This window comes from Microcaecilia unicolor, chromosome 7 (assembly GCF_901765095.1).
Source record: "Microcaecilia unicolor chromosome 7, aMicUni1.1, whole genome shotgun sequence".
NCBI classification, from domain to species: Eukaryota; Metazoa; Chordata; class Amphibia; order Gymnophiona; family Siphonopidae; genus Microcaecilia; species Microcaecilia unicolor.
In genome coordinates, this window is record NC_044037.1 from 262,638,556 (window position 1) to 262,659,996 (window position 21,441).

At 39.9% G+C, this 21,441-nt stretch overlaps 1 protein-coding gene across 1 annotated transcript in view; it reads left to right on the plus strand.

Annotated features, from left to right (window-relative positions):
- Window positions 1-21,441, plus strand: part of LRP1B (LDL receptor related protein 1B) — a 1,639,960-nt gene that overhangs the window by 639,693 nt on the left and 978,826 nt on the right. The window contains 1 exon segment of the mRNA XM_030210865.1: window positions 4,125-4,265. Within this exon segment, the coding sequence (XP_030066725.1) occupies window positions 4,125-4,265 (141 nt within the window).

Sequence of the window (21,441 nt, forward strand, 5' to 3'; positions counted from 1 at the left end):
ACGAAAGGCAGTTAAGAAGTGAAATTGCTTACCTTTAGAACTTTGATCAGTATCTAAATATATGTTATTGCAGAAGGGTCTGAAGATTATTTTATTGTAATTTATTTGATTTCCATGTACAAGTACTCTGTATATCCTAGCTTTATCTTTCTGTAACCTGTGTTGAGCTCATTTTTTTTGGCGTATGTGGGATATAAGAATTGCATTGGTATTGGGTTAAGTGACTTGCCCAAGATCACAAGAAGCTGCAGTGGGATTTGAACTGGGCTTCCCTGGTTTTCAGGCAAGTGCTCTAACCATTAGGATACTACTCTGCTCCAGTTGTTGTTCACCAGCTTACAGTCTCCGCATGCATTCAATTTAAGCTCTTGATCTTACTGTTCAAATCGTTATATGACATGGCACCACTTTCACAGAAATATGTTCTGACTTTCCACCAGCCTGTGCATAGTCTGCTCTCTGAATCTCAGGGACTTGACAGCTCCATTTTGTAAGAGATTGACAACATCTATGGTCTAATCCTGCTCCTTTTCAATTGCTGGATCATGATTGTAGAATATCCAGCTTTCTGCTCTTTGTTTAGAGGCAAATTTCCTTTCATAAGAAAGTCAAAGCTTTTCTGTTTACACTTTGCAGAGATTGGCCTCTTATTATATGCAGTTCTGACATGGTTTCTGTGTAATGTCATTTCAAGGGATATTTTACAAGGAAGCATATACTTTTCAGTGGTAAAGTTTATTCCTACTTTGGTGATATTTTAGTCATTTATGCATGGATATGGCCACAACTTAAATGGGGTGAGCCAAATCCTAATAATTAAGATGAATAAATGATCTCTTGTATAATAATGACTGGCACAAAAGTATGTACTTTGGACTCAGGGGACTAGACTCTATATATGGCACTGAAAAAGTTGGCACAGAAAAAAATGCATTTAATGCTATACGCTATCCCTCACCTAACGTTAGGCGTGGTTTATAGAATACACGTAGTGCCCAGACCCACAATTAAATTTAAGCACGACCATTTACAACAGCTAAAACCTGGTGTAAATTCCTACGCCTCACTTAGGTGCAGATCGGGTATATTCTTTAACAGTGCACATAGTTTCTAACAATGCCCCTCCCATGGCTATGCCCTTTTTGAGAGCCACACGTTAGAATTTATATGCACCATGTTAGAGAATACACTTAAAAATTGTATGTGTAAATTCTAATTAATGACGATAATTGTTCATTATTAGCTAATTATTGGTGCCGATCAGCTTGTTAAACAAATTAAGTTGTGCACCCAATTTGGCCGCATTGCTAAATTTGCACACCCAACTTTAGTCGCCATATATAGCATCTGGGGGAAGGTGTGTACTTGGCTAGGAGCGTGGACAGAATATGGACAGAGCACAAAATTATACACTTAGATAATACAATACAACAATGTATGTGCATACTTACAGATAGTTGGGGTGCCTGCAAGTTATGCTAGTATATGTTATGTTATACCAGTTCTTGTATTATGCCTTTACCTATACAGTTCAAAGACGGATTACAACAATCAAGAACTGGACCAATCAATCCAGGAGTTATAAAGAATCAAAACAATCCAATAACATAAACGAAACATTACAAAAACCTGCCTTTCCAAATAAAAATGCTTTTAAATGTTTTCTAAATAAAAAAAATAATGATTACAAGATCTCAAAAACAATGGAAGCTGATTCCACAAATTAGCTACTGTTACTGAATAGCTAGTGTAAGGTGCTTAATTGATTTTAAATTTTTAAACATTGGAAATCTTAGCTGAAAGAGATTATGAGTATTATATCTGGAAGAAGACCATTGTAACAAGGATACTAAATTCAACATATAATCAGGAATTTCCTCAGTAAGAATTTTAAAGGCATCTACTTGACTTTATAAAATAGACTTCACAAAATCACCTTAAAAGATGCAATAACATGGTGTCTTCTTATAAAAGTACCTCCTTTATGTCTTTATTTTGTCTTAGTATGTTATTTGTTGTAAATTGAGTTATCCATTTTAGCTTATATTTCTGATAGTCTATTCTCCCACTTCATAGAATGTAAAGTATGCAAAGAGATGAATAAATATACATTTCTCTCATTAAGGACTCTTTTTACAAGCATCGCTAGCGATTTTGACAAATATGATGAAACCCGTGGAGGGGCATAATTGAATGGGGCACCCAAGTTTTCCTGAGGGCGTCCTCGCAGGACGTCTCCGCGAAGGGGCAGGGAAATCCGTATTATCGAAACAAGATGGGTGGCCATCTTTCATTTCGATAATGTGGTCGGGGACGCCCAAATCTCAGTATTTAGGTCGACCTTAGAGATGGTCTACATAAATGTTGAAATGGCCGACCTTAGAGATGGTCGTCCCGGTTTTCGGCGATGATGGAAACCAAGGACGTCCATCTCAGAAACGACCAAATGCAAGCCCTTTGGTCATGGGAGGAGCCAGCATTTCTAGTGCACTGGTCCCCCTGACATGCCAGGACACCAACCGGTCACCCTATGGGACACTGCAGTGGAATTCAGAAATTGCTCCCAGGAACATAGCTCCCTTACCTTGTGTGCTGAGCCCCCAAACCACCCCCCCCCCAAAACAAAACCACTACCCACAACTGTACACCACTACCATAGCCCTTATGGGTGAAGATGGGCACCTAGATGTGGGTATAGTGGGTTTCTGGTGGGTTTTGGAGGGCTCGCTGTTTCCTCCACAAATGTAATAGTTATGGACCTGAGGCTGGCAAAAAATATTTTGAAAGATATTTTTTGAGGGTGGGAGGGGGTTAGTGACCACTGGGGGAGTAATGGGAGGTCATCCCCGATTCCCTCCGGTGGTCATCTGGTCATTTTGGGCACCTTTTTGTGCCTTGGTCATGAGAAAAACACGACCAGGTAAAGTCATCCAAGTGCTCATCAGGGACGTCCCTTTTTTCCATTATGGGTCAAGGACGTCCTAGTGTTAGGCATGCCCAAGTCCCGCCTTTGCTACGCTTCTGATATGCCCCCTTGAACTTTGGCTGTCCTTGCGATGGCAAGCAGTTGGAGACATCCAAAATCGGCTTTCAATTATACCAATTTGGACGACCCTGTGAGGACGTCCATCTTCCGATTTGTGTTGAAAGATGGGCGTCCTTCTCTTTCAAAAATGAGCCTGATAGTAACTTGCTATCAAATTCCTCTTGTAGGGGAGATATCATCACTATTGGATAAGTGCCTGGTCATCTACCTATTTAAAAAGTTTTGATTTTTTCCCTAGCAAACATATTACTCACTGTGAATATTGGGCCCTATCTGTTTAAGTGGTCCTTTTACTAAGGTGTGCTAATGGGTTTAGCATACACTAATGAATTAGCATGTGTTAAGTGCCAAGCAGCCCAATGGTATGCAAAGGTCTGTGCTACATTTAGCATATGCTAATTACTAATGTGCGCTAAATCCATGAGCACACCTTAGTAAAATGCTTTGGATCGCCTTGATTTAAAATAAAACAAACAACCTCCTCCCCCTCAACCCCCCCCTCAAAAAAAAAATAAACAGTAAATAAACAAAAAAGATTTTTGATGTTAATGGAGTTTTTAATGTGCGTAGAGAAAAAAAAAGAGTCAAAGATGACATCTAAAGTTGCAAGCTGAGAGGATTGGAAGGATATTTTCTATGGTCAAGAAGAAGAAGACAAAGGGAAATGAGTTTAGAAAGATAGAAAAGCTCTGTCTTGATTATCTTAAGTTCGAAGTAATAGTGTGATAGCCAGGTGCTGATGTTGGGCATGCAGGCTGATATTTCAGATTGAATTATTGGTGAAAGTTCTGATGTAGTTAGGTAGATCTTGGTTCCATTGTCATTTTATATTGAAAGCTTTGAGGGGAGATCAGAATCCTAAGGGGATGTGAGAACTGAAAACCTGCTAAAAAATATTTTTCTTTAATAACAGTGCAAGTAGAAAATGTGACCTGGTACAACAACTTCCCTAATGTTTAAAACGGAAAAGAGAGAAAAAGCAATAGTTGATGAGTGAGACATTTGAAGCAAAATTCTATATTTTATTATGCATTAAACTACTTCAGATTCTTTTTATACTCTTTTTTTTTTGTTTTAGTTAATCCTGGAGAACCTTTACCACAAAATTGCAAATCAGGGGAATTCCAGTGCAAAAATAAGTATTGTATTCAGGAGAACTGGCAATGTGATGGAGATGATGATTGCTTGGACGGCAGCGATGAAGATTCCAGAATCTGTTGTAAGTGCTCATCTGCATTTCTTAAACACTCACTAACTTGAAACTTGTTTTCCTTTTGTATATGTAACACTATGCTGCATTAAATGCTATAGTTAGGGACATGCATTCAGCTTGTGGTGTAGGTTCAGAAAACTGCATGCACTAAAGACTAAGGGGTCCTTTTACTAAGGTGCACTGAAAAATGGCTTACTTAGCCCTAGGTCTCTGTCATATGGAGTATTGGTGAAGTCTGAGAAAGTAACACGGTAAATGATGGCAGATAAAGACCTGCATGGTTCATCTAGTCTGGCCATAAAAGCAGTCAGAGCTGCACCTGCCACTCTGTGCTTTTTACACTCCTTCATGAATGAATACTGGCATCACAACCAGCGCAGGTGGAAATTTGTTACCATGATTGTCACATGATGCCATATGGTTTGAAGGGTGGTATATCAAGAAATAAACTTGACTAAACACTTAAATATCATGCTAGCATTTATGTGCTTGTGTACAGAGGCCTTGCTTTTACCACACATTAATTTTGGCCATTAATGGGCAGTAACTGCAAAGTTTTAACACTAGTTAGCAAAAAGGGCCCAAATTATCTTCTAAACAATTACCCCCCCCCCCACCCCCCCCACCCCCCCCACCCCCGTTTACAAATGCACGCTACTGGTTGCCGTGTGCTAATGCCAATACAGCCCATTCAACTTTTTTTTTAATTTTCATGAAGTTTTTATTGATAAATATTACAAAAAATCGAAAACATAACATGTCGTGCAGATCACATTACATTCCATTTAGGCAGATTACCAGTCTCTGGGAATGTAGCAAACAAATTGTACTAAACATGGTAATACTCCCACTGCGAACCTAAGGAACACAACTTACTGCATTAATGCAATTAAAGAACTAATCTTTCTTTTTCTTTCTTTCTTTCTTTCTTTCTTTCTTTCTTTCTTTCTTTCTTTCTTTCTTTCTTTCTTTCTTTCTTTCTTTCTTTCTTTCTTTCTTTCTTTCTTTAAGTGAATTTAATTTATACACAAGCATTAATCTTGTTACAGGTAATATTAGACATCAATTAAACAAAAGATAAAATAATACATGTCTACCTTGGACCACATTGTTTGGGGGGGGGGGGGGGGAAGAAATTCCAGAGAAAATAAACAGACAAATTTTAAGAAATAGGCCACATACCCTTAAACCGTCTTCTTCTACTACTGCTATGTTCTTTATTCACTTGACTATCTTTTTCAAGTCTATGAAGTCGCTTAATTGTTTCGGAATAAAGAAAACATTTTTATTACCTAGATATTTTACTATACATTTGCATGGATATGCAAGAAGAAAAGTTGCACCCAAAGACCTCGTCTCTTCTCTCATTTCCAAAATTTTTTTTCTTCTTTCTTGTGTTACTTTCGTAACATCCGGAAAGATCCAAAGTTTTTGTCCACAAAATTTCTGGTGAATATTTTTAAAGAATAACTTCAAAACTGCATTGTAATCTTGTTCGAAAACAAAGGAAATTAACAAAGTAGCTCTACTTGCTACCTCAGTCAATGAGTCTTCCAAATTAAAGATATTTCATTCAGTTCATCTGATTTTTTTTGTTCCAAACCTTCCTGATTGTCGACTTGGCTTCTTTTTGAAGGTAAAAAGAAAATCTTGTTTACTGGAGGAATTTGTTGTGAAGAATATTTCAAATTTTCAATCAAGAATTTTTTAAACATGTCCATGGGTGACATTCCCATCGGCCTTGGAAAATTCAAAATCCTCATATTAAGCCTTCTATTATAGTTTTCAATCTACTCAATTTTTTGATGCATGCTTGTACTATCTTTTATCACTGCTAATACATTTTCCTTAATTTTCTCTGTTTCAGCATAGTTATTCTTTACTTGTTCCTTAAAATCTTGTCTTAATTTAAGAAATGAGTTAGAGTTAAAGTCAAATTTCTTGTTTCTCTCATTGATTCAGCAATCATAGCTTGCGTTTTCTCCATAGACTTCCATAATAGTTCAAGTGTTACCTCCCTAGGAGGGGCTGAAACAGTATACCCTCCTGAGATCACATCAACCTCTACCTCTCGTTCCGAGAGGGAACCCCCACCGCTGGCCTCAGGGCTTCCGACTTCCGGGTCCTGTCGAGCAGCTTGCCCTTCGCATAACTCAGCAGGCCAGGGAGGAATTGCAGCATCCAGAGGAGAGAGAGACACTTCATATCCCAGGGGCTCTGAGTTCCGTGCCTCAGAGCCTAGCGGGACCTCAACTCCGGTTACCTCCGGCGGGCGTCGAACCGCAAATTCGTCCAGGGTCCTTTGTCTCGGGAAGAGGTAAGAGCTGGAGAGGGTAAAGCTCTTACATTCCCCTTTCTCTTGGCATGTGGCATTATTGGTAGCAAGAAAATAGAAGTTCAAACGGACACTCAGAGCGATCTTGCTAAGTTCGGCATGCTGGCGCCATCTTGGATCCGCCCCCGCCGATACATCCAGCCCATTCAACTTTAATGGGCTTGTTGACATTGCCGCGTGGCCTAGAAAACGGGGGGGTTAGCTAATAATGACAAGTTCCAAAGCAATTCCGCAGCATACATGTACACCTGAGAAGAATGAGGGTTAGTTCCTTTCATCTGTACACTTCAGTGGGTACACTCCTTCACTTCCTTTGGATTCCCACTAGAACCAAGCTCCCACTGCTTATATATTTCTTCTGGAAATCCTTTTCTGCTCCATACTTATGGACGCCTACAAACTCCTGGATTATGGAACATGAGACACTGAGCAATGATGGGAGATCACAGAGGAATCCGGAATGGCTTTTTTAAAAAAACTGGTTATAATTTTAATCTTTTCAAGCATATAGTTGGAGTTTCAAAAATGATACTGTACATCACTATACAGCAGATGTATAAGGACAGTGTGAGCCCTACAATTTTATAAGAACATAAGAGTTACCATACTGGGTCAGACCAAAGTTCCATCTAGCCTAGTATCCTGTTTCTAATAGTAGTCAAACCAGTACAGAAGTACCTTGTTAACCCCCCCCCCCCAAAAAAAAAAAAAAAAAAAACAACCAAAAATCAAGATGCCATGCTACTTACCCCCATGGATAAGCAATGGTCTATAATAATAACAGATAATGGACTTCACTTCCATGAATTTGCCAAACCTTTTTAAACACAGTTACATTAACTGCAGTTACTACATCCTCTGGCAACAAATTCCAGAACCTAACTATGTCTTCAGTGAAAAAAAATAATTTCTCCTATGTGTTTTAAATATACTAGTATGTAACTTCATGGTGTGTACCCTAGTCTGTTCTTTTTGAAAGAGTAATCAATCAATTTCCGTTTACAATTCCACTCCACTCAGGATTTCATAGACTTTGCCGGCTTCACTCGGTCCATTTATTTTCAGGACCAAGCTTCAAAAAAGTGTCCAAACTGACCAGATGACCACCGGAGGGAATCGGGGATGACCTCCCTGCACTCTCCCAGTGGTAACCAACCCCCTCCCACACTAAAAAAAAAAATTAAAAACATTTTTTTGCCAGCCTCAAATGTCACACCCATCAACATGACAGCAGTATGCAGGTCCCTGGAGCAGTTTTAGCGGGTGCAGTGCACTTCAGCTAGGCGGACCCAGGTCCATCCCTCCTAACTGTTACACTTGTGGTGGTAAGTGTTGAGCCCTCCCTTCACCCCTAAGGGCTATGGTAGTGGTATACAGTTGTGGGGAGTAGGTTTTGGGGGGGATTTGGGGGGCTCAGAACCGAAGGTAAGGGAGGTATGCATCTGGGAGCAATTTTTGAAGTCCACTGCAGTGCCCCCTATGGTGCCCGGTTGGTGTCCTGGCATGTGAAGGGGACCAGTGCACTACAAATGCTGGCCCCTCCCATGACCAAATGCCTTGGATTTGGTCAGGTTTGAGATGGCTGGTCTCGGTTTCCATTATCGGCGAAAACCGATGCCGGCCATCTCATACCCGGCCATCTCTGACATTTGGCCGGCCCCAACCCTATTATCGAAATGAAAAATGGGCTGCCACCTTTTTTGATAATACGGTTCGGGACCACTGTTTGCAGCGCCGGCCATATAGATGGCCGCCCATATAGATGGCCGGCACCGTTCGATTATGCCCCTCTAGGTCACCTGGATCTTTTTGTCTAGAAGGTGACTCCTAATATGGAACCTATGTACTGGGCCATCCTGATGCTTGTATAAGCAGTGTAGGCACACAGAGTGCAAGGGAGGCAAGGTTGCAAAAATATTCCTCCCTGCGCATGATTTTCTCTGCTCAGTATTGGCAGATTGGTTGGAGCAAGGATGCTAGGGGTATGTCATACAGGGCAACAGTACTTCCCTCGCCCTTAATTGTCTTGTCTGTCTGTATTTTTAGATTGTAAGCTCTATTGAGCAGGAACTGTCTCTCTGTGTCAGGTGTTCAGCACTGAGAGCGTCTGGTAGCGCTATACAAATGCTAATAATAATAATAATGATTCTGGTTTGGGACACTCCTGATAGTGTAACTCTAAAATTGGGCTAGTCTTCTCAGTGCTCATCAATTTGTAAATGTCCACATTAAATTTCATCTGCCATTTGGATGCCATTGTTATTCTATTGGAAAAAAACAAAAAGGAGGTGAAATCCCTCACGGAACGTGAGATATGAAACAAAAAAGTGAGGAGAATAAGTGAGGATACCAAGAAAAATGTTTATTCACATAAAAAATGACCCGACACGGCCGTGTTTCGGCCAAAAGGCCTGCCTCAGGGGTCCTTATAACCTCAGGTAATTTGATGTGAACCGTGCACTCTGAAAAATGGTGTCGGTGAACCCTCTTGGGTCTCCTCTCTTCTAGACAAATTTTTAGATATTTAAAACAGAAACTAGCCTGTTGTACTCCTCTCATAGATACGGTTTGCAATTACGAAAATGCTATAAGCATTTTCATAATTGCAAACCGTATCTACGAGAGGAGTACAACAGGCTAGTTTCTGTTTTAAATATCTAAAAATTTGTCTAGAAGAGAGGAGACCCATTGTTATTCTATTGCCAGGTCCTCCTGCAGTTTCTCCCAGTTCATATGTAATTTAGCAACTTTGAATACTTTTGTGTCATCCATAAATTTCATCTCCTTACTCATCATCCCCATTTCTAGATTATTTATAAATACATTAAAAAGTACTGGTACCAGTACAGATCTCTGTGGCACACCTCTATTCACTTTCCTCTAGTGCGACAATTGTCCATTTAATCTTGCTCTCTATTTTCTCTGTTTTAACCAGTTCCCAATCCACAAGAAGACATTGCATTCTATTCCATGGCTTTTACATTATCATTTGACATTTACTATACTTTTAATGAGAGTGTTATCAGAGAGCAGTGCACTGTCACCTTGCACCTCTCTGTACATAATTGGTAAACACCAAAAACAGTTTCACGACTACAGCTGTCCATTACAAAAAAAATTTCTATCTTGTTCGAACAGGCATACCCTGCAGACCCAACTTGAATGCCTGAACTTTGCAACACAACATAAGTAAAGTACGTAATGGACATAACACAAATCTTCCGTCGACTGAGCCACATGAACTTTGTCTACCACAACATCACATTGTATTTGTTCTCACCGGAGTTTGCGAACGCCACTCCGGTACCATGTAAGCCACATTGAGCCTGCAAATAGGTGGGAAAATGTGGGATACAAATGTAACAAATAAATAAATAAAAGAAATAAACTTTAGAAGATTACCAAATGCAGAGTCTGGTTGATAAGACACATGCAAGATCATTGGTATCCCAAAGAGGCACTAAAATGAAGACCAGCTGGTTGATTGAGAAGAAGAGGAAAACCAATATTTACCTAGAGAAGCACACTCAAGTGGGATCTATGCAGGGCTTTTTTTGAGGGGGTACTGAGTACCGGCACCTTTTCCGTTGTCTGCTAAAATTGACCCATGGTCCCCAAGTTTTAATGATAGAGCTCAGGATCTACACACCAATTCTGCCTTGTCATAGATTCTGTGACTGGTTGCAGGGGGCCTGGATATTATGGGGTGGGTTCCTCAGTGATCACCCCACTCCTGAAGGGTGACCTGCGTGAGGAGGTAGGGAACTACAAGGTCCAGAACGCACTGCAGCAGCAAGGGAATCAGAGTCAGGGGGAGGACTCTAGGCAGGAGAGTGAGAAGCCAGCAGTTGATTGGGAAATTGAACCAGGTATGAAAGGGTTGCAGGCAGCTTTATTAAGAGAGTGGTAGAAAGCTGTAGGAGGTAGATGGAAACACTGGGGAAGCTCTCTCTGGAAAAGGTGACAGCTGGAGAAGGAAAGTAGATGCTTGTGTTTGACTGTTTGAGTTTGAGGAACTGTCTTAAGTTTGAGAAGGGTTTAAGTAGCAGGCTCTGAGTAAAGTGCCTTTTTGTTATGTTTGACTTGAAGAAATGTTGATGTTAAAGAAGAAATGTTGATGTTAAAGAAGAAGAAATGTTGATGTTAAAGAAGAAGAAATGTTGATGTTAAAGAAGAAATGTTGATGTTAAAGAAGAAGAAATGTTGATGTTAAAGAAGAAGAAATGTTGATGTTAAAGAAGAAGAAATGTTGATGTTAAAGAAGAAATGTTGATGTTAAAGAAGAAGAAATGTTGATGTTAAAGAAGAAATAAGCCATGAGGAGTATTTTAAATGGCCATTAATAAAACCCTAAATTATAAGAAGCCTAGTGCTGATGAGCGTTTTGTGAAGGGAGAAGAGGAGGCAAAAAGCTCCCCAGTGTTTGAGACAGAATCCTGTGAGTTACCGAGAAGGCTAGAGCCCAGTGTGTGTGTGTGTGTGTGTAGGCAGGCAGAAGGGTAATCCAGGTACAGGCGAAGTCAGTAGGCAGACGGCAGGCAGAAAGGTAATTCAGGTACAGGCAAAGTCAGCAACGAGGGACCAGTAGATAAGAAGCAGACTGCAGAGTTAGAAACACCTACCAAAGTAGAAGCCGAAGCATAGAGTCCAGGGAGAGCTCAGCTGATAAAGTGCTGGCATCTGACATCAGTAGAGAGAAGGGGCACAGCCATAGGAGAAGAGCAGGGGAAGGAGGAACCGGAAGACCAATAGGAGAGAAGCAAGGGAAGCCAAGCAGAGGAAAAGCAGACCCAGGTGGGTGGAAGCAAAGCAATCAAGGAGCCTGGAAGCCAGGCAGAGAGAGAGAGAGAAAGAGAGAGAAAGAGAGAGCAGTAACAGGTGCATGGAAGCAAAGCAATTAAGGAGCCTGCAACCACCGCTCTCTGAACAAACCCAGAGAGGACTACACACACATGGCTCAGGCAGTGCCAGTCAAATGTGCGTGTCGACGGGACCCCGCGCAGCCTGAGGACACCGCTTGCGTTGAGGTAGGGGACATGACATAAAGATAGCTTTTGGAGCCTATTTAGAGGTGGCTAGAAAGAATAAGACTAAGAATCAGGCTTTTTAAAGTTCAGCCACTGGATTGAGGAAAATAATATCAGAAGAGGTACATTTGAAAACAGATTTTAGGCAATTTGGAAAAAAAAAGTTTGAGACTTTGTTTTTTTCAAGCTTATGCAATAAAATGTCAATATTCAGCCAGTGGTGTTCAGCATTTTTTTAAAACGCTAACCGCCTTGCCTGAATTGGGCCCCAATATTCAATGCTGGCTTCTTTCCAGATACCAACACGGAATATCCAGACTCTGACCTGTTCCTGGCCACACCCAGAATGCCTGTAGGCAGTTGTGATATTCAATCCACTACCCAACAAGTTAACTAGGAAGCAAGCTGAATATCTGGTTAGGGTCAGATCATAAACCCTTCCTCACCCACTCCTAAGAGCAGACTGCTCCCAGAATGTCCCCCCTCCCAAGAGCACCCCTCTTTGTGTAGTCGTCCCTCACCCATCCTAGGTAGGGATAAGCTGGGAAGAAGTGAACCCTAATTATTCCTGCCTTTGGCTTTGGCTATGACCTCTAGCAGTTGTCTCACAGTTCTACCTCTATGAAACATGCATAAAATAGGTGCTTTTTGGACATGTTTCATAGGTACCCTTTTACAAAATTGTGCTTTAATTTCAATATTGCTGCAGCACACGTTATACATTAATTTTGTCATGTTTAAAGGTATTTATATCTATCTATCTATCTATCTATCTAAGGTGTTTATATCTTTATTTCTATATCTATCTATATACGTATAGATAGATATATAGATGAATGGATAGATATAAACAAACCTTTTTTGAATAAGCCATGGGTAAAATGAATTGAATTGATGTTTCTTGAAGTAAATCTTTCTCAGTAATTGCTATAACTGTCAAAATCTGAGTCTATAAAGCCCTTTTACAAAAATAATGTGTTTCTTCCCAGTCAACTTGCTATAAAATGGGACCACTGTGTATTGGTATATCCCAAGATGTCAGTGCAGAAACGTTTCAGATATCTGATCTTGGTAATATAACACATGTTTGCTGAAAGATACTCTCTAGAGCCCAGAATTTTTTTTTTCTAAAGTGAGATTTTTTTTTTTTTTTTTGCAACTTTCAGAAAACAACCAGTACATACTGGATTCTGAGTATTAATTAGTAAATGTGCCAGCCCCGCTTTCACGTGAAATTATAGTATTTGCAGCCAGTGAGTACTACTGAATGGGAATTCTTGTTTTTTGTGTGTGCTGCTTAGCTGACTTCATAACTAGCACCAGTTTGAACCATATTGTATTTCCATGACAACGGTTGGACAATGCCAGTATAAATTCATATTCAGATACTTCATATTGGCCAAAATATATTCAAGTGGCCTCTGTTTTAATGGAAAGGTAATCTCCTGTGGAAATGCTAAGACTTAGCCTAATTACATATTGCATAATTATTATAATAATCTTTACAATCAAGGAGAAAACATCTGGTGCCCTTTAAAAAAAAAAAGTCATGCACACACTGCCAGACCCAAACATCTCAGAAGTAAGCAGTGGATATTTTCCCAAAATGGCATTTTGCAGAGCTTTTCTGTTATCATAAAGACCAGATCTGTTTGTTTGGTTTAAAGATGTTCTCCCTATGCTATTTTCTTGCAATGGAAATGCTAGATACTTATGACAAAGCCAGTTTTGGTGGTTGAGCTCCAGGGAAAACAGGAGACTAATTTGCTAGTTCTTGGCACCACGTAAGAAAAAAAAAATAGAGCAGCAATTTTGGTGTCAGTTGGATTTTTGATATTTCCTAGTACAATGCAGAGAATGTTCAGTATTACCTTCACTTCTACTCATAAGACCATGATGACTTACTTTTATCATTTATAAATGTTGCATGACAGTTTCCATTTTCATCCTTTGTGCCATGCCTACTAATCTGATGAAGTACTGTGGTTGCTGTATTACAGGAGTAATTGCTTAGCTGCTGTAAAATAATACATTTGACTACAGTGATAGTTATCATAGGAGTCACTAACCTACAGTATCTTAATAAAAAGAGCACACCCTAAGTCAGGCCCCCTATATCTCAAAGGGGCTATCAGGAAAAGAAAAGCTTACGATCTCATCCCCTGCCCACCTCCCCAACAGCCTATCCATAGTTAGCCACGTCCTGGTGCGGCTAACAGCCTATCCATACACTGCCACCCCACCCCACCCCTGACCACCCCCCCTATTCAGGGCCAGCCCAAGAGTATCTGATACCCTAGGTGTACCTTCAGCTATGCACCCCATCCCCATGGACGGCTCAACGCTCTACCTTCTGTAGTCCAGCATCTCTTCTTTCCTTCCCTACTGTCACTCGAGGTAGTCAGCATCTCCTCTCTCTGTTCTTCCTCTCCTCTTATTATCTCCCCCTCCCCCAGATTAGGATCTTATCTCATCTCATCTTACTCTCCCTACCCACCTCAGATCAGCATTTCTTCTTCTCTCTACCACCAGCCAAATCCAGTGTTTCATCTCCCCTTCCTTACACTAGTCCTGTGTCTAGCATGCTCCTCTCCCTGCTGTATACTACTGTTGCACCTCTTCCCATGCATCTTCAAAAGTACTTGAGCATGTGCCTTATACTATAGATCAGTGAAAATCCATCTAAGCAGAAGAATGCTGGAATCCCACGACAAAAGTACAAAACTAACAAACAGTGGGAAGTAAACGTGTTCCTACATGGTTGCTGATGCTTGGAATCAAGTTAAAAACCAAACCCTGAAAAATGTGTAGAACATTATTCTAAGCAAATCAGAAAGACAAGGAGAAGAAGATGATGTCCTAAAAAAACATTGTTAATGATGTTCTACAAGTTCCTGGATGCTCCAATTGTGATGTTGAGAATGCCAGCAAATGGATATGCAGTGACACTAATGATCTAGAATATCAGATCATTACAGATGATGCAACTGTAAAATCAGTACAAAACAAGGAATACGAAGAATTAGAAACCAATGAAGATCACCAGGTTAATGCTGATGTGGGACCAACATATGCAGAAGCCTTTGAATATTTAAATATGGCAATGACTTGGCTGGAAAATCAGGAAGAAAGCAGTGCGACCCAGCTCCATTGTCTGAAAAGACTACTATGTATTCTTGCAGCAGAGAAATAAAAATCAGAACTGAAGCAATTAAGAATTACTTCCTTTTTAAATAGAAATATGTACAGTTGTGTATGCAGTACAAATATAGTACTGTACTGCAGTTTTTTTTCTCACTTATTGTTGAAAATAAAAATGCATGTTCAACATTCAATGTTGTTAATGTGTGCTCTTTTCAAGAAGGTAGGTTTGTTCAATCATCCGGATTTATGATTATCCGGACCACCTTCTGTCGAGATTAGTTTGGTTAATCAGCATTCTACTGTACATACATATTTTACATATAGTTCACAAAGGTGAAGTCATGGGCAGATCATGGTACTGACAGCCCCTTATATTGCATCTTTATCCCTTGCAATGTTACCGTGAAACTGCCACTTGGGGTCACAAGCACCAATTTGAACTTGGCAGTAGCAGGAGCAGTAGCAACTGAGGATTGTTACTGCCCCATAACCCCTAGATACCAGGAATTTGAATAGGTTGGCCTGGGAGTGGGGGAGCTACATGAGGGTGGGGTTGTTTGGGGAGGAAAGGAGTACTCTTCAGGGGATTGCAATGGGGGGGGGGGTCATCAGGAGTAGAAGATATATTTGAAGGATTTCAGGAAGGGGGTTGTATTTGGGGGAGGCTTTGGGAGGAGGGGAGATAATTCTTTGTAATGCCTGGCCTCTTTAAGATGCAGTCAGGAGCACTGGGCTAGTGATTAGTGACCCGATGCTCCCAGCAGTTTGAAAAACATAGCTTTCGAGGTTGATTGCAGGCTGCATTATTCATGTATTGTGGGACCACTAACCCGTATACTGAGGTTCCACAGGTTAGTGAATCCCACCTTAAATTAAGGTGCTGTACTTCACTACTTACTACTACTACTACTTAGCATTTCTATAGGGCTGCCAGGGTTACGCAGCGCTGTACAATTTTAGCATGGGGAAGGACAGTCCCTGCTCAAGAGAGCTTACAATCTAAAGGTACTTCACTCAAATAACTATGCCCTTTGATCTCATTATTAAGCATACATACCCTGTAAGTATGATTTTATTTGTTTTTGCATTTATTCTCACTTAGTATTCATTGGGATTTCATTAAAATAGTGCAGTATTACTAAAATCAATTGTGTAACAGCATTTGGGGAAGTAATACCCAAACCAGTGGTCTAGCAGTTTTCCTACAGCATGTCCCATCCCTAGATACCTTTTTTTATTTTTTTTTTATAATAGAAGGATAATGCTGCTATATTTTCATAGCCTCAAGACAAGAGTGCTCCAGCAAAATGCAATCAGCGCACTGCACTGCTAACAGACAATATGCCAACAGGGACAATGCCACAAATCAAACAAAATAATCTCTCTTTATTTTTTCTTATCAGTCTATTGAGGTGAAGAAAAGAGAAGAGAAGCCAGCAGTTATAGAAAAAGGCAGACATATGCATAATGGCAATAATCTTATTGAAAATTTGTGATAACAATCAAAATAAAATGGAAAATTCTTGAAAATGATTACCAATCGCAGGAGAAGCAAAAAAAAAAAACAACAACACAAAAACGTAGAACAAAGAAAAAATGTCTACAGAGAACAACTCTGGAATGGCCATAAAGCATACAGGGGTCCCTTTACAAAGGCGCGGTAGCGTTTTTAGCATGTCCTAAACGCTAGCGACACCCATAGGTATATAAGGGTGTCTCTAGCATTTAACACATGCTTACTTTTAGGGCACACTAAAAACGCTAGCGCGCCTTTGTAAAAGGACCCCTCTATCTCCAAGACTCTTATCCTCACCATTACAAGAAGACAAATTTCAGTCTAATGACAGGCAGCATACTCATACCCCCTGCTAACTCAGAAACTCGTAGGGGCCCTGTTACTAAGCTGTGGTAATAAAGTGGCCTTAAGGGGCCCTTGCATTACTTCTTACCACACATTAAGGCCATTTTTACTGCAGCCATAAACATGGACTTTTTAAATAATTTGCATCAATGGCCATGCATTAATGTTAGAAAGGAACAGGAAAAGAATAGGAAATATGATAATCTGTGGTACCGAGGTCAGATTCATTAATTCATATAAGTATATGTTATTTGTAGAAATTACACAAATAAAATGATACAATAATATTATTTTTCTATAGTGTGAAGAGGATATCAGAATAGGTTGTTTTTAGAAGGTCATAAGATCTCTTATAGGTTGTTAGCCTATTTAAAACCACACCTATATTCAAGCTTGTATCACTTGTCCTCTATCAAATGGTACACAACCACCACCCAGTGAAAAGAGTACACAAGAATTCAGAACTGAGTAGGAGGAGTGGCCTAGTGGTTAGGGTGGTGGACTTTGGTCCTGGGGAACTGAGGAACTGAGTTCAATTCCCGGCACAGGCAGCTCCTTGTGACTCTGGGCAAGTCACTTAGCCCTCCACTGCCCGCCACATTGAGCCTGCCATGAGTGGGAAAGCGTGGGGTACAAATGTAACAAAAATAAAAAATAAATGGCTATGAGTCTTTCAAAATTGGCCTAGGAAACCCATAGAAATTATAGGAGAGATGAACCTACACACCTTTAGAACAGCTCAGGAGCTTGCTTGAATGTAAATGTGTGCAGTCTCCCTGATTCTGTAAAGGTCGCCAAAAATTGCACATGTAAATTTAAGTGTGTTCCCAATTTGCACATGCAATTTAATTGAATAACTTATCCTCACTTTAATATTCCCTTATCTCTTGTTTGTTCTGTCTGTCCTAATTAGATTGTAAGCGCTGTCAAGCAGAGACTGTCTCTTCATGTTCAAGTGTACAGCGCTGCATACGTCTAGTAGCGCTTTAGAAATGATAAGTAGTAGTAGTATTTACTGCCAATAATTGGCTTTTAAACAAGCAATTATTGGCACTAATTAGATTTAATTAGGTGTTTCATAGGTAAAGTTAGGCATGGGATCCACCCCTAAACTTTACATGTGGCCTGAAAAAGGAGGCATGGAAAGGGGACAGTCATGGGGATGGAATGAGGGTGTGGCTTTGAGTTACATGTATAATTACAGAATAACAGTAAATGTAGGCAGGGGCATTTGCACATTTTCGTTGGTGCAAATTGTCACACCTACATTTACACATGACCATAATGCTTAAGCATTATTCTATATGAACTTAAGAGCAGCTCATAGAATAACACTTACGTGGATTTTTTCAGCATTGATTTTTTGGGCTCCATTTACTTTTACTAAGCTGCAGGAAAACAGGCCCCCACAGTAGTGGCAGGGAGCAATTACTGTCACCTATTGAGGTGGCAATAAGGGCTCCCGCAGTACAGAACCTGTGCTACAGAAAAAAAAACATTCTGGATCGCTGGACATGGCATGTGCTCCAGCCAGAACTACCACGGGCAGCCATGTTGGGCCATTTGTAGTTCCAGATTAGTGAGCAGTAAGCCGCTTACCCCTGCTTTGTAAAAGACCCCCTATGCTATGGAGGTGTCTACATCTAGGTGCCCTTTTATAGAATCACCCTCATAAAGAGGTAAATTTATAAGTATGGCCAATCTTTTCGGTACCTGTACTTGTTTGCACATATTTGGCTGCACAACTTTATAGTAGCCATTTTTCTCAGGTAAAACATACTTTGTATGTGAAAAATAGCTATTATAAAGTTCCCCTACCACTCACAATGAAATTTAGGAAATAGCAAAATAAACGTTATTTAATAAGTGAGTGATTAAAGACATTTCTGAACAGGTGACAAATATATTTTTGAATGATACTGATGGCTGCCACATAGGTATTATTCAGCCTCTGTTGTGGTAGAAAATTGTCAGAAATCAACATAGGATCTGAATGACAGTCTCTTTGTGAACTGGGCTGGCAGGAAAAGACACCATCTGGGTAGTGTTATAGAAGGTGGTAGAGTACAATACACTGCTAGACTTGTACTTACCAAACAATGTTTATTCTAAGAATTTATTTAGTATAGCTGGCAACATTGTGACAGCGACTGCATAGCACCTGCTACCTAATAATGCCAAAAATCTGTGTTCATCAAAGTCAACTGCTCCATTTTATTTGGATATTATGGGGCAGTTCGAAAAGCCTGTTCACATTCAAGCATGATGAAAATTGGAATATTTCTGCCTTCCTTACAATGCTAAAACTGACTGCCTGACATTTTTATGGGGAGATGAATGATTTTTTTCAATGCATATGCATATTTGACACAGACTGAACGAACATAAAAGGCTGGTTATATCAGGCCGACTCTTTGGTTTCAGTGTTGGAGAATCACCAATATTTCTGCAAACATGAAATCAATTTTGTTATCATTTTTGACTTCATTGAAGTGAAAGATGGCACCACATTTTTTAACCATTTGTTTTATGTAGTTACTTTTTCCGATCCAACAGGATTGATTTAGTTGCTTGTGACAGTCAAAGAGATTTTAATTATAAAAATCAGAGAGAGCTAGGCCTGTAAAAATCAGAGATCACCTCTGACACAGTTACATTTCACTGTGGCAAGTGCTGAAATGAGGTAAGTGAGAGCTATAAGTAAGAGGGGGCATTTGCTCTTGTCTACAATCCTGAGACTGGCACCTGTGAGAAGTCATGAGCCAAGATGTTTTGATTAAAATGAAAGATAGTAGAGGGTTAGATGCAAGTAGAGGGAGGGGGAGCTGAAGAGAGCAAAATGACCTGTGAAGTCATCTCACAAGATGCCTCTGAGCATATCTTGTTTATACTTAGAGCTTGAGAACGTGTGAAGTCATTTTGATCAACTGATAAGGGCCAAGAGCCCTGGTGACAAAGCTAGGGTCCATTGGAATCAATGGGGTTAAAATAGTATATAAGGAGCAGTCTGAGGGGTATTAGATCAGAAGACTTCAGAAGACTCCAGAAGGCCAGAGAGAGAGGAAGTGTCATGTAATGCTGTTCCACCATATGACTGCCTGATTTGCTTGTACTACGTTTGGGTGAGATATCAATGCTAATAAACTATATTTCTTTATCTATTAAATACTGGGTTCCTTTCTAATTACATAGGTACTGCCTTGACTGTGTAACACTGTCATGTGCAGATACCAGGTTAGGGTGATTAAGTATCTAGAGGGGATATGCAGTTATTTCCAGGATAGTACAGAGAGCCCATGGCTCAGCTGCTGCCCAAATGGAGATGGCAGACCTAATAAATAAACAATTTATATCTCAGCTGACCTTGCCTCTCTGTTTTGCATATGTCTAAAAGTGCATGCATGGATAGTTTTATGCACAGTCTCCCAGATTCTATATATATATATATGATGCAGAAAAATGCACACCAAAATTTGTGCACAGATCAAAGATGCATGCACAAATTAATTAGCTAATGAGCCATTAACTTGCAATAAACTGATATTAACAGTCAATTATTGCAATCAGTTGGTAGCATTGGGAATTTGTGTGTGCATTCTTCTCTGTACTAATCTATAACACCGGTCACTCAAATCCACTAGCATGCAACTCAAAAAGGGGCAGGATGGGGCATTCCAAAAACTTGCACCTGTTCATATAGAATAGCGTTATTCCTGCCCCAAATGTCAAGAGTTAGGCACTGGCATTTACAGTATGTTTCAGCTGGCATAAAAACTGACACCAAACTTTGGACATGAGAATCGACTAAGCAAATTGAGCAAATTGTTGTGTACATACAATATACTCTGAAAAAAAAGTGTTATTTGGTTATATTCAGTGACACCCTTCTCCAGTTACATTGCACTGAATATCCAGTAATCCACAGCAAATGAGTTTCATCAACTGACATTTTTTTCTATATCACCTCTTGTTTCATGTACCTTTAAACAGACTGAATGATCATGAATTGAGGATGATCGGAATCATCCTACATTTTGTGCAACACTCTGGTCTATGGGGCCAGACACATACTAGCCAGAAGAGAAGGAAGCACAACATGATACACTTTGTTTCTTATATATATATATATATATATATATATATATATATATATATATATATATATATATATATATATATACCTCATGCAAGCCTGAAAAATGTCAAATTGGTGTACATTTAGATACAGTTGGTATTTTGTTTTTTATCCATGAGGGACTAAGTTTGCACCTGAAGGAATGGAAGGTTAAATGACTTTCCTAAGATCACATAATTTTAACATATTTATAGATGACCTAGAGATGGGAGTAACTAGTGAGGTAATTAAATTTGCTGATGACACAAAGTTAGTCAAAGTCGTTAAATTGCAGGAGGATTGTGAAAAATTACAAGAGGACCTTATGAAACTGGGAGACTGGGCGTCTAAATGGCTGATGATGTTTAATGTGAGCAAGTGCAAAGTGATGCATGTGGGAAAGAGGAACCCGAATTATAGCTACGTCATGCAAGGTTCTACGTTAGGAGTCATGGACCAAGATAGGGATCTAGGTGTCGTCGTTGATGACACGTTGAAACCTTCTGCTCAGCATGCTGCTGCTGCTAAGAAAGCAAATAGAATATTAGGTATTATTAGGAAAGAAATGGAAAAGAAAAATGAGGATGTTATAATGCCTTTGTATCGCTCCATAGTGCGACCGCACCTTCGATATTGTGTTCAATTCTGGTTGCCGTATCTCAAAAAAGATATAGTGGAATTAGAAAAGGTGCAGAGAAGGG